Source organism: Micropterus salmoides, unplaced genomic scaffold (genome assembly GCF_014851395.1).
Source record: "Micropterus salmoides isolate LMB-PRFRI ecotype aquatic unplaced genomic scaffold, ASM1485139v1 Ms_hic_scaffold_3, whole genome shotgun sequence".
Taxonomy (NCBI): Eukaryota; Metazoa; Chordata; class Actinopteri; order Centrarchiformes; family Centrarchidae; genus Micropterus; species Micropterus salmoides.
This window is the reverse complement of record NW_024042261.1, coordinates 25,117,536-25,131,099: the sequence shown is the minus strand read 5'-3', so window position 1 is coordinate 25,131,099 and position 13,564 is coordinate 25,117,536. Positions and strand designations below refer to the sequence as shown.

Here is a 13,564-nt window from a genome sequence, read left to right as displayed (position 1 = left end):
GGAGAAATGAATGTTCCTGTGGTTTTCATGTTGGTTTTTGGAGACACCTGTGGAAAACCAACCAGTTAGTGTAGTTCCTCGGAGCTGCAGAGGAGGAACTAAATGTTCTGTTCCACTATCGTCTGTCAAAACCATGATTGAAAGTGACAGCGAAAGCTTGGTAATAACCAGAAAGACGACGTGTAAAAGAAAAGGCTTTAAAGTGACAGAAAAGCATGTGGGCCCACTGAGTGTGTTACCCGGAGAAGGCGGGGTCAGGGTCGTAGGAGCGGAGCGGGGCGGGCGGCGCCTACAGTCGCCCATGCCCCCTTTTGCCCTCCGCCCGCTGCGGGGAAGCGTGAACTTGAACGCTGCCTTCACTGCTCAGTGCAAGTCCAGGCAGAGGATAGCCAGTCTTATCAGTCTGTCCCCGCCGCCCGGGTTTCGGTCAAGTTATCGGAGAAGGAGCAGCTTGGACGGATTTTGGTTTTGGAGGGGTTGTGTTGCTGTTTGGGACCCAGAAAGGTGCCAAACGCTCGACGCAATGTCTAGGCGCAAACTTGGAAGCAGACCGCAGCACCTGAGTGCAATTCAAGGTAAGCCGGAGGGAGCTGCGATGTGTGGGCATGTTGAAACTGCTGGAGACGGATGTGATGTTGTTTGTTTTTTAAGGGAAAACTAATGTGAATTAAGGTCACAGTTTTGTTTCATTGTGAGTTATCCGCGCATGCTTTGGATGCGCGCTGGCACCTGATTAATGAAATGATGGATGAACATGTTACTTTAATTTTAAAGCGTGTAAAAAAAATCCATGTGACACTAACCACGAATATTTAAAGTAGCCTATTTCTAATGTGCACGTCGACCTCAATCGTGCCAGTATGGATGTATTTTTAATCCCTTATACGGACTTCATGGGCAAATATTTAAATTAGGGATTATGGTTTTCTTGTAATGTTTGTCCTGATGTGTAGTATACGGTTGCTGCAGTTGTGTTGATAGAGGAAGGACCGGTTTATTGGCAGGCTGTTCTCAGAGGCTACAGGTCCGAACACGATGATTAATATTTCCAGGTGAGACGATGATCAAGTTTCTAGGTTGTTCTCTGGCTTGTCTGGGAAAATTTGCCTCCACATCTCCCGTTTAAACCCAAGACGCCGCGTCTACCCTGCTGCACATTATGACTTAGGCTACTTGATTTTTTTAATATGTGGGAAATTAAATAATGGTCTCAACACAAACGTCGAATAGATCCTGTTCAGATAGTTCAAACAACAGCAGCTCAAAAAGAAGCATGTGATGTTTGAAAGGAAATAAGACAGAAACTTAAACACCATTTGTTTTTTACAGTTCTCTACTGGAGACCAGTGGTGCGTGTCTGGTGTGACCACAGGCCCTGACTCAACCCTGTCTCTCCCTCTCTCTTTCTGTATGTGTGTGTGTGTGTGTGAGACCGCGCCTTGCAAGCCTGCACAAACAGCGCAGCTCTGAAACAGGAAAGGTGACATTTTTCAGAAACAACTGGCGAGATCCGACTTCACACTGTACTGTCTGTACCTGTCCTGTATGCATGTTAGCCGGCCTAGCCCGGGCAGGTGGATCCAGTCGAGGCATCAAGGTGTGCCCATGACCATGTTGAGCAATAGTCTACTGACCCTCCTCCCCTCAGAGCTCCACCTGGGAGAAGTTTTTAACAAAAGAGGCTTGGTTAAAGTTGTGTCCACTGCTTCAACAACACACCTCAGGGCTCCTGTCTGCACACTGCATGCATTTGAAAGTGTTTGCTAACCACAGAAGATTTGTCAGGTTGACTCAGATGAGCTGCCCTGTTTGTGAGCACAGAAACGCACACAGCTGGGCTGCTCTTATCTCAAACACCTTCAGTCATTTTTTTTCTTCTTTTATTGCAATCCACTTCCTGTTGAGAAACTCCCGCAGCCTGTGGCTGGTAGGGCACGTTGTTATTGTGAGTGAGAGGTGAAAGCCTTGGTCATAATGTCGCCTTTTAAAATCAATGCTTTCAACTGTCAGCTCATAGTTTTTGTCACATTAATTGGGGAGTTGATGTTCCCGCTCAGATGGACCGTTTGCATCCCCGCTCCCTCTGCACCCAGCAGCCTCAGTCATAGCGAGCAGATCTGTTTTAGTTTTGGTGAAAAGGAAGTGGTCAGTATTGGCTGAGCAGATTGAGCGCTTACAACTGAAACTAGCACTTTCAATCAGCATGCCTGTTTGTACTTTTACTTGAACTTAACTTGTGCCACTTTGGGTTGTTAATATGTAAGAGGGCGGTCAAAAACTCCTCAGCAGAAATCCAAATTAACTGGGAGCCTTGCTAGAGGAAGTGTGGATAAGCACATTTTGGTATTTCGGGAGAAAGTGGGATGTTTAATGTCAAGAATACTCAGGTTTAGTATTGATTTCTCTCTCTCTGTATATTTTGGAGATATGGCTAAAGGTTTGTGTAAAAGGGAGATCTACCTCCTGAAGATATTTATGGCTGCAGGTAAAAATGCTATAGAGAAACCAACCTACTGTTTTCAAAGACACTGTCAACTATCTGCGCTCCATGGAAAAGATGACTACAGAAAGACAACAGGGATTGTACCTCTCATGAAAAAGTTCTTTAACCAGGGGTGCTGCCCACGATTATTCGATAATTTTGAAGTGATTTACACATTTTCTCCCCCTGTTTTGTCGTTTTTGGTCTATAAATTGTCAGAAAAGTATGAAAAATGCCTGTCGCAAGATCCCAGAGTCCAAGGCAACATATTCAAATCCTAATACTAGCCCCCAAAATATTCACCTTACCCTAATAGGAGACTAAGAAAATCAAATAATAAATAAACCTTGTGAATTTTTGCTTGAAAAATTACTTAAAAGATTACTTTTCTGTAGATGGACTAACTGGTTAACCAACTAATCGTTGCATCTTTATTGAAAAACATTCTTCTTTGTTCTTCTGTGTTCAATATTAAGGGGCAGAGTTTAAATCACTGTGTAATGAACTGTACTTGTGTATCTGTCTGTGTTAACTGATGACCTCATGCTTTTGGTCATGTTTTTCTGGTAAATCTAAGTCCAAAACGTCTACAAGGCAGGTCAAGTAACTGATCTTTCCTTGTCATGTTTCTCAGATGTCACTGACATGGTGGATGGAACCACTTCATCAGAAGACCAGCCTCCTCCTCCTCCTCCTCTTCCTCAGGTCCGAGCTCCTGACGAGGGTCGTGACCTACTGACCTGCGGCCAGTGCAGCCGGGCCTTCCCCCTCGCCCACATCCTGGCGTTCATCCAGCACAAACAGGGCGGCTGCCGCTCCCGAAGCCAAGCCCCAAACGCCAACGCCACACCCCCCTCACCTGCCAACCGAGCACAGCAGCGTGTCACCAACGCCGAGCTGGGGCCGGGCTTTATCGAGCTGAGGAGGGGGGAGGCTAGGGACAGAGCCTGGGGGGAGGAGCCCGCCGTGAAGGCGGAGCACCACAAAGCAGGTGAGGGAAGACAGGAAGGCAGGTTGCTAATTACTGACTCTGTTTTTTGTTTTGTTTTATTTTCTCTTTTTTTTTTTTTTTTTCTCAACCGACCTCCTCTTCATTTAACAACTGCCCCCCCTCCCCCTCCTGAGTCTAGCTCATTAGCTAGCCGTTGCCATTAGCAGACCTGCGTGAGTTAGTGACGCACAGGCTAATTGTGTGGAAAGGATAGGCGTCAGGAGCGTTCAGAGGGCGCTGAGGTTCCCCGAGGGCTGAGAAACTGAGCTCCAGAGCTCCTTCCCATCTCCCCGATTGACAGTCTCTGAGGTGGAATGGCCAGGTAAACATGTTTCTCCCTCTGTCATCCACTACACCCTGGACAACAGAGACTGAAACTCGTTCTCTAAAAACCATCTCCGGAGCATGTTTCAGTCTTTATAAGTCGATGGCTGTTGTGCTGCACTACAGTATGAAATGGTCAGAGTGGTGGGTGTCAGGCTGCAGCTCTCCTCGCTGTCATGACACTGTAACAGAGGATGTTGCATCATGTGCAGCTCCTCTGCCATCTCCCACTGTTCTGCCCCTGGCTGAGCCACCTGAGCTCCTGGGAATCTCCTCCTTCCTCCTCTTTCTTCATCTTGTGTATCTTGTTCTCCCTCTTCTTCCCCTTGTTTTCATATTTTCTGTTCTTTAAGTCATTCGTCTCTTCTCGTTCTGCCTAAAGTGCATCATACATTAGCACTGATTTACCTAAAGGTCTTTTTCTTCACGCCTTTTCTGCTGCTTCTTTTTTCAGAGAAAAAGAGTGCAGACCCTGATGGTCGTGCCAAATATAATATGTCACGGTGGGGATCAATCAGCAGTTCATGAATTCTCCTTAAAATCCTTTTTGAAAAATTCCATTTGCAGCAATGTGTTTGAAATGGAAGAGTTATTTGGGGGGGGGGGGGGGGGTTCTGCAAAGGTCAGATGTATTTCAACGTCACGCTATATCTTGAAAGTGAGAAAGGGAGTGTGTAGGTTGGTGTAGATGATTGCAGATGGACAGAGCATCTTGCTACACTGTCATAGTAGGTGCGAGTGCCCCTTTGCATATTTTGCAACTCTCTCTCATGTACACACACGTTAGCAGTTCCTTCCTCTGTGTAACGCTCAGGGGACTGCTGCACGCACCATTTCCGTTTGTCCACAACGTCTTTTGTTTTTCTATTTCAGTCTGTTTTTCATCTCTCGCTCTATCTCTCACTTACTGTCAGAGACCGTGCCACTTCGGTAAGTCATGCCCGCTGGCTTATACAACAAACCTAGCACGTGCACGAGGCAAACACAGAAAGCACATGGGAGCTTGTGAATAATGGAAAAGTGGATACGTTTGGATTAAAGTTTGATTAGCAAATGTAAGCTGCATTAGTTTGGAATTGTATTTTTACCCAGCGTTCATTGTTTTTATCTTGAGTTGGTGACTGCATGTTTAAAGTAGTAAGGGACAGTTTTAATTGGACATCCTGCAGCCTTGTAAGTAATAGGAAGTGCTGTTTTACTTGAGTGGCGAGCTGTTTTGTGGGAGGGAAACTGAGCATCTGAAGCTTCTGAGATGACTGAAAGTGAAAGAGCAGTTATCCCACAACAGACAGGCCCTCCATCTTTTTTTTTTTTTTCTGTATTTCAAGAGAGAAGCGGCGAGGACAGAGGAGAGAAGGGGGGGATGGATTACTGAAGAGCCGTGTGCATCTGTCTCATTCCTTTTTTATTTATTCTCCTTGTTTGTTTTTTTTTTTTTCCCTCCTCATCTCCAACACCCCCCCCCCCCGCATTTCTTCCCCCATCTTCAACACACTTTCACTTTGCCCTCTTTGAATTTCTCGCCCCCCCCCCACCTCCTCCTTCTCTCTTTTCTCCTCCCCTCTGCCTCCCAAGGGAAAAGAGATTCTGCCTGCTGCTCGTTAGTGCTCCCAGCCAATCTGCATTTTTAATTAGTAGTTATTGCTTCTGCTTAATATTCAAGTGCTACCCCGGGCCAAATGGGAATCCTTACAAAAAAAAAAAGCGAGGGGAGAGAGGGAAGGGAAGAAAAACCGGCTGGGTATTGTGTTTCACTCCAGGACCGTGAGACAAAAGCCCCCCCCCCCCTCCACCATCACCCCCCTCAGGGAAAGATTTGGAAGGTTTTGGGGGACGGGGGTGGGTAGAGGGGAGAGAGTAGAGCTTGGTTTGGAGGATGGGTCTCAAGTACAATCCAAAAGGGGTGACATATTTTTGTGGTGTCTCTTGGCCCCCTGTATTACATTATAATCTTTTTATCTCATTTTCTTTTTATCTCCTGAGCCCTGACCTACCTATCTCGCTCCTGCTCCTGCTCTCCTTTTTTTTATTTTTTTATTTCCTGCTCTCACTCTTTCACCCTATTTTTAAAAGAAGTATCTCAACTTCTCCTGGGTTTCTCCTCAGGCTAGGCTAAAGGACATGAACACCACAGCTCCTCCCGTCTCCAGACGGAGGGAGGGCGAGAGAAGGGGAAAAAGAGAAAGAAACAGTTGCTCTCTTTTTCATCTTTACTTTCCTCCCCCCCTCCAGTAAAATACAGAAGGATTTGACTTGAGGAAACATGAAAGAGGCTTATACCAGAGTCGGCTTTGAACCTCTCCAAAAAGAACTGTTTTCCCCCTCAATTTGGGGATCTTCTCTCCAATTTTGATTTATGCAGAAAGGCCTCATTTGTCAAGCAGGCTGAGTCAGTGCCTGATTTGCATAAAGCGTTCGTTTTCTACGTTCCGCTAATTAGCAATTTGCAGCTTAATTGGAGAGTGGCTCTCGGTTAGGAGACAAAGCTATCCATATATATATATAAATATCTCCAGATGTACTTTGTGGCACGACTCATCTATGTCGGCCTTTTGGCTTCTGAAGCCCTATTTCTCTATTCTGCTTTTGGGTCACACTTTTTCCTCATTTAGTTCTTTCTGTCCTCCCTTCTTCATCACCTGGCCCTTCTTTTCATTTCATTTGAGCCCATATCAGTCTGTCTCTCCTAATGGATTTGGCTTTTATCATGCCAATACTCATGTTCCTGTTCAGCCTTTATAACTTTAAAACTACTATAATCAGTATTTTGATATTAACAATATGACATGACTACATGTATGAGAAAGGTCACTCGTAGTGATGAAACCACAGATAATTATCCCTCAACTCTTCAGTTCCCCTCCACTCTGCATAGCGTCTTTTAAGTCATTGTTTTGATTTTTGAACCACAACTTTACTCTCACCTCCGTCATTGCATTGTTTTCAGCCGCAGAAGGTGGCTGTTATCAGGAAACGATCTCTAAAAACCCTCTGTGCGCTACTTGTTCATCACCAAATAACTTCACAGTTAGAGACTCGCTGGTCACCAAAGTAGAGCATTTAGCAGCTAAAGAGAGACCTTTCCCTCAGGAGTTGGTTGAGACCTAAAAGAGAGTGTATATTGGGCTTACAAAAGGTGGAAACAAACACAACTCAAAATAAATATTAATGTTGCCTCATATCTATTAAAAGAATAACATCCACTAATAACTTTTATTGTATTCACAATATTTCAGGCTTAATGTTCATGAATTTATCTAATTTGTTTACTCCCAGTGGAAGTTGAGACCAGTGGTTCTCAAAGTGCAATCTAGGGAACCCCAGGGGTCCTTGACGGGGTCCGGGTGGGTCCCCAGCAAAAAGTCAAATAATTTCTTTTCACTATAATTCCATCCATAAGTGACACAAACACAGAACATAGGATACATAATGATGTAATAAAACATCTAAATCCTATCAGATGGGGGACCCTGGGATAGTTTAGGGGTCCTTGATGTGAAAACGTTTGAGAACCACTGGTCAAGACACTTCAAAAGGGCAAGACATTTTTTATCCCCTGTATGTATCTTTACTAACAACCGTTAATCAAACTTGCTAACAGTTGATCCATATTTGTTTTCCAGTTTTGGGGGAGCCCTCCTGTTTCACCTGCCAGCAGTGTGAAGGTGTGTTTTCATCTGCATGGGCGCTCTTACAGCACGCTCAGCACACACACTCCTTCAGTATCTACCAAGAGGACGAAGAGGATGACACAGACACGAGAGGAGGAGGGCTTAAAGAGCACAAGCCTGCTGCAGCCACTCTGGACCCTCGCCACCTGAGCCAAGCTCTTGCCTCTGCCTTCCAGCCCTCCAGCCTGCGCCTCAGTCGCACCCGTCAGACACACACCACCTCCTCCTTCAGTAACGTGCAGGCTCTGAACTTTTCAGTGCGGCTCAGGGACCTTGCCAAGGGAAATAATAATAACACCACCGGCAGCTCACCCGTAGGCTTGATGCTGTCTCCGTCCTCTTCTCCACCAGCAGCTTCTCCCTTTCCTCAGACTAGCGCCCTCCAGGCTGACTACCACTGCGAGCCGTGTGGCCAGAACTTCCACTCCCTGCACGCCCTGTCCGCCCACCGCCGGACTCACGCCTGCGAAAGGCCCTACCACTGTGGAGTGTGCGGGCAGGCCTTCGCCCAGAGTGGCCAGCTGGCTCGTCACATAAGGAGCCATCACAGGGAGGCTGGAAGTGGAGGAAGTGGATATGAGTCAGTGGAGATGGTTGTGATAGAGGAAGATGTAGGGAGGCAGGGGATGAGAGGGAGGTTTCAATTGCAGCCAGCTGGAATCATGGGAAAGGGAGACGTGAGAGCCCAGGGCCCCTCCGAGCTAGACATGACCCTGCCCAAATACCCCTCCATAGCTTCAGGCCTGATGCTGATGACCTCGCAGGTTAGACCGGCAGACAGGGAGCTGCTGAGGCTGTACCAGCGCCAGAGAGAGGGGGGGGAAGGAGGGGATGAGGAGGCAGAGGGGCAGGGGGAGCCTCAGCACACCTCACCATGCGCCAGCCCTTCTGAAGGCTCACTGGAGAGCGGAGAGACAGGGGGCAGCGGTGAGAGCGGCATCGCAAGTGGCAACTGCACGCCCAAACGGCCAGAGATGGGGGACAGAGTGCGAGGAGTTGGAGAGTGGGAGAATGAAAGAGGAGAGATTATAGAGAGGGAGACAGAGTGGAGCGAGGTTGTGCAGGAGTGGCAGAGGGAGAATGAGCGGAGGAGTGTAGGAGGAGGTCTCAGCAGTGGAGGAAACAACAACATCAACACTACTGCCGTTTCAGCTGGTAAGAAGAAGAAAGATGAAGCCTGTGAGTACTGTGGTAAGCAGTTCAGGAACAGCAGCAATCTGACTGTGCACCGCCGCAGCCACACAGGTGAGCGGCCTTACCGCTGCGGCCTCTGCAACTATGCCTGCGCTCAGAGTTCAAAGTTAACACGCCACATGAAGACCCATGGCGCCCAGGGAGCTAAAGCTTCCTTTTTGTGTCAGCTGTGTGCGGTGCCCTTCACTGTCTACGCCACTCTGGAGAAACACCTGAAGAAAGTTCACGGCCTGAGCCACGCCAGCGTGGGAGCGTATGCACAGGCGAGCGCCGCAGACACTTTGGCTGCCATAAAAGCTGAAGAAGAAGCAGTGGTGGTGAAAATGGAGGAGGATGAAGCCAGTTTGGATCAGATAGAAATGGAGAGCCAATTGCAGAGCGATGTGATGAAAAGCATGGAGATGGAGGAGGTGCAAAGCCAAGCAGAGGGTGTGGAGAAAAGTGGGAATCCAGCCATAGTGGGGGACGTCCCACCTGAGACCAATGCAGAGGTGAGCTTAGCTTTGACTTCTGCGCCATGAGAGTTGTTCTCATTCGCTAAATGACATTAAAATAGCACTGTATAGGATTTGACTCGCCCCTTCAAATCAAAAGAAGTCGCCCCATCATTGAACTGACAAGTTAAGTTAAACTGGAATCTAGTTTAAAGAAGAAGCAGCAGGCAGTCCCATCCTCTCTGCCCGCACTGAGGCACCCGGCAGCCATCAGCCACGTTGTTCATGATTGTATGCAAAGCTGCTGGTTGAAACTAAGTGCCTACAGTTCTTTAGACCACAGAGCAAAAACAAGGCCATGACATTCAACAGGGAGATTACCAGAGCTCTTGAACAGGAAGTGAACCGCCACAGTCCACACCGACACAGGAAACTGATCACCATGTTGCAGTACAGGATGCAAAAGACAAGTGATTTATCTCTCTGGTGACCCACTGGACAGGTGGAGACAGATATTAACTGTCAGATAATATAGAGAGGGGATTATATTAAATTTAAAAAGCCTAGCAATAGAACGATAATATATTTTCAGCATCAGCAGATGGAGAGGGGTCATTGTGCCACCTAACCGTTGGTGGTTTTCTTTTTGAGAAGACCCTTTAAAGACTAAAGATGTTTGAACAGACGCAGAGGGTGAAATTAATCCAAACACTGTCTGCCTGCAGTTTCTCAGACTCCTCTTTTTAAAAGCGCTTGGTTGTCACAACACTTGTCACTTAACATAATGTTTACAGGGCTCACGGGGCCTGGCAAGGTTGTGCTCCTGACTTTGTGACAGTATGTATGGATGATTTTCTGTTGTTTTTTTTTTTTTTTTTCTAATTTTATAAATGTGAATAAGGAGACTTTAAAGTCATTTTTTTGATGATTAGTTTCTATGCATAAAAAAAACAGCAATTTTACCTACATGTGAAACGGGTGTATATTATTTTTCTCTATTTGTACCTATTATTGTGATGGTAATTTCTCTCTTTCATTGTTTACATGTGTAAAGTGCCGGACTGCTTAAAGCTTGTGCATGTTTTGCAGCCATATGAAACTGGTTTTGGTTTTTTTTTGTGTGTGTTGCCCGTGTTTGAATTATTCCTAATTTATGGATGCTGCATGTTGGTAGTTGTGTAACTGAAAGTGTCTTCCACTGCTGAACTACAGGGTTGAGAGGTGCAGGAGTAGGTGGTTGATTGGTGGAGTGTTGTTTGTGGGAAGCTGCCAAGAGCGCACTTAGGTCAGTGAGTTTGTGAGTTGTGTGAATGTTTGTGTGTACACATGAGGAAAACATCCTCAGGTGACACTTGTACTTGATCCCTCTGTCCTGTGATCTTGTGTCCATGGCATGACTGATCGCCGGGATGTGCTTCTGACAGGTCATCACATGTCATCACATGTCAAGTTCAGAAGCACAAGTTAAGCATGAGAAAATCTGTTCATTAACACACATTTAACAGGACAAAGTTAAGTCAAGTAGAGGGCTTCCAACTTTTTCGTGAGTACTGTGATGACTTTGTTTTGCCATATAATTTATGCTTGCATTCATGTCAGGGAAAACAATAACATTTGTGTGTTGTGTAATGAATGATTCTGAATGAGTGCAGTGTAACAGCAGGGATGATATTTTGTACAAGGATTGATGTTCTTGCTGTTGCTATGCTTATTATTGTTATTAATATTAACTGCCTCCACTTAGCATCGTCTACTTTACGCTGTACACTGGCTATTGTGAAGCTATACCGCTCTGTTGTCTATGTAAACTTCACACCATTTTGTAATTGAGAAGCCTCAATAAAGAATTGAGGTGAAATATTCTGTATTGTGGATTCTTCTTTTTCTCCTCCCACTTGTGTCTTTTTTCTCCTTGTTTATTTATTACCATACATGTTTATTTATTTGTTCTTATTCTGGTACCCACAACAAAGCTTTTGAAACAATTTAAGTATCTTTTCTCACCAGGATGTTGTCTTAGTCAGTGTGGGTCGTTTCTCTGAGGACCACAGTCAGCACTGCGTTATTAATTTTTAATGTGAGTGTTTGGATTAGGGACCCTCACTCCTTGTTTACATCCTTGTGATGTTACTGGCTTTGTCTAGAAACACTAATGTAATTCCAGTGGGGGGGGGGGGCGCGTAGATATAGATATATTTGAGTTGGTGTCAGTCATCCCGCAGGTTGTGGGGATGTGTGCAGTGAGCTGTGATGGGACACGGGCGACAAGGGTTTCTCAGGATACAAAATAGGGGGGGGCAGTTTGGTTATTGTTTGTGGGCATGTTAGGAGGCAGAGCATGGTGGGTGGGGAGTATCATGGGCTCGGGATAATTGCTGACTCCATTTTATGTGCATAAAAACCTCTGCACCAGCATCTCTGACCCCACCCCCAATGAAAATGATGTTCTATGATCCCTCTAGCTCATTAACAGCAGGTCTTTTAATGAGCTTTCAACAGGGTGGGGGCTGGATAGATGAAGAGGAGTGGGTTTGGAGGGGGGGGGGGGGTTGTATTGCACCAGATGCACACACGCCCACTCCTACCAATTACCATTGTGTTACAGAGAATAAGGAGGAAGTGAAGAAAGAAGCCCCTCGGATCCAGATGAGTCAGTTTGTCAGTTTCTCTCCACAGAGACGGAAAGAAAACAAGGAGGGAGGACAGTACAGGTGACAAGTAACATCCTCCGTCACTCCCTCTGGTAAACACTGCCCTGCATGTCTGTTGGGTGCCACAGCCAGCGCCATTTGGTGCTCGTATGGACCCAATTATGTAAGGTAAGGTGATACACAGCAGAACACAGCACAGTAGCCCCTACAGCAAGTGGATATCTTTTCCCCATCCCCGAGTGCCCTTTGTCTTCCTGCAGTCCACACCTCTCTGAGCTGCTGTCAAACCCTGCACAGGCCAGCGTGAATGCCCCAAACCAGCCAATCACAACATGAACAGTTCTTCGCGTCTGCCAATAAGAGTGTGAGGCTGTAGCTATGTGTGTTGGAGTGGGGTTTTTTTCTGACCAGTAACTGCCCCTGGGCGGTAGTAATGTGGACTTTGAGATCTAATAGTTGTGTGTCAGCTCCACAGAGATACCTTTTGTTGGTCTGGAAGTTGGGAGAGGTCGCTACAGAACAGACACACACACACACACACACACCCAACACACTTACAGGGGATTTTAACATGTTACAAAGACTTAAGCAACTTTTGCTAAACACTCTTTACTTCTATATCTGGAATATGTATTATACATACACACACACACATACATATATAAATGTGTATATGTATATATATAATATAAGCACAAGCATCTGGGATTTTGGTTATTGTAAAATTGTGACACAGTTTAAATGTTGTTTTCAGACTCTAAAGGGCTTCATTGTTGTGTGAGACTGTTTTTTGAACTTACTGGGCTGTTCAAAAGCGAACACTAAATGCACCTATCTGTTTGTCCATCTCCCCAGGGCTACAGCCAGGATGTTAGAAATACTGATATATTTGGTTTTGGTATTTACAAGACCGAGATGTGCCTCAAAGCATTCTCAACACTTTAAGGGATACAATTTTGGTAGCAAAATCTAAAATGAAATATCCTCTGAATACATAAAGAATATAATCTCCTTCCAGGTTACTAAAACAACCAAATTCAGTTAAAAATGATTGAGGCGATGACCTCAAAATGTGTGATTTTTTTTATCTGACAGTTTTCCAATTAAATGTTTGTGTTAGTAGTCATAAAATGAATTTATTTACTCCTTCAGCCGCTACTGTTTATGAAATGAGGGCAGTTTTGCATGGGTGCCCTGTTTATCCAGACAATAAAAGCAAAAAACAAACATTAAGACAATCATTAAACTTACAAAACTGCACTTAAAAGCATAAACTGTGAAAACAAGAGCACAACACGAATATGGATAACATTTAAACTCCTTTGTACGGAGCTCTGTTTTGAATTTGTGAACCTCCAGTATGAGCTCAGGTAAAGCACTGCGATTAGCTGTGCTGTGGAAGAGCTGTAAGAAATAATCTGCCATCCAATTTTATGTAGCGTTAGACAGACAAATTGAATATCATCTGTGTAGGAGTGGCATATAGAAGGAAAACAGAATGGGACCCAAGACGGAGCCTTGGGGAACGGCACAATCAAGAGATTCACATGAAGACGCATCGTCACCAACAGCAGCAGAGAAACTCAGGAGGAGAACCACTTTGGGGCTGACCCAGAAACAACAACACACACTGTCTAAAAAAGAGACTCAGCTGTACCAAAACAGAGCATTCATCTGATTAATTTTCAGACCTAGCCAATCTCATGGGTAGTCTTTGTGGACATGAAGTGCTGTTTTGCAGTAATGGCACAATCACAAATTCAGATTAAATGTAAGATGATTAGCTCAGAAAATGCTCACAGCAAAAGGGAATGTAT

General features: G+C 45.4%; 1 protein-coding gene across 1 annotated transcript; it reads left to right on the top strand.

The window, feature by feature from the left end:
• Nucleotides 1-118: 118 nt before the first annotated feature.
• On the top strand, nt 119-10,956 carry znf296 (zinc finger protein 296). Its single transcript, XM_038692413.1, has 3 exons — nt 119-575; nt 3,117-3,473; nt 7,421-10,956. Exons 1-3 carry the CDS (start codon nt 134-136, stop codon nt 9,181-9,183), a joined length of 2,562 nt encoding a protein of 853 aa, XP_038548341.1. The 5' UTR covers nt 119-133; the 3' UTR covers nt 9,184-10,956.
• Nucleotides 10,957-13,564: the final 2,608 nt, after the last annotated feature.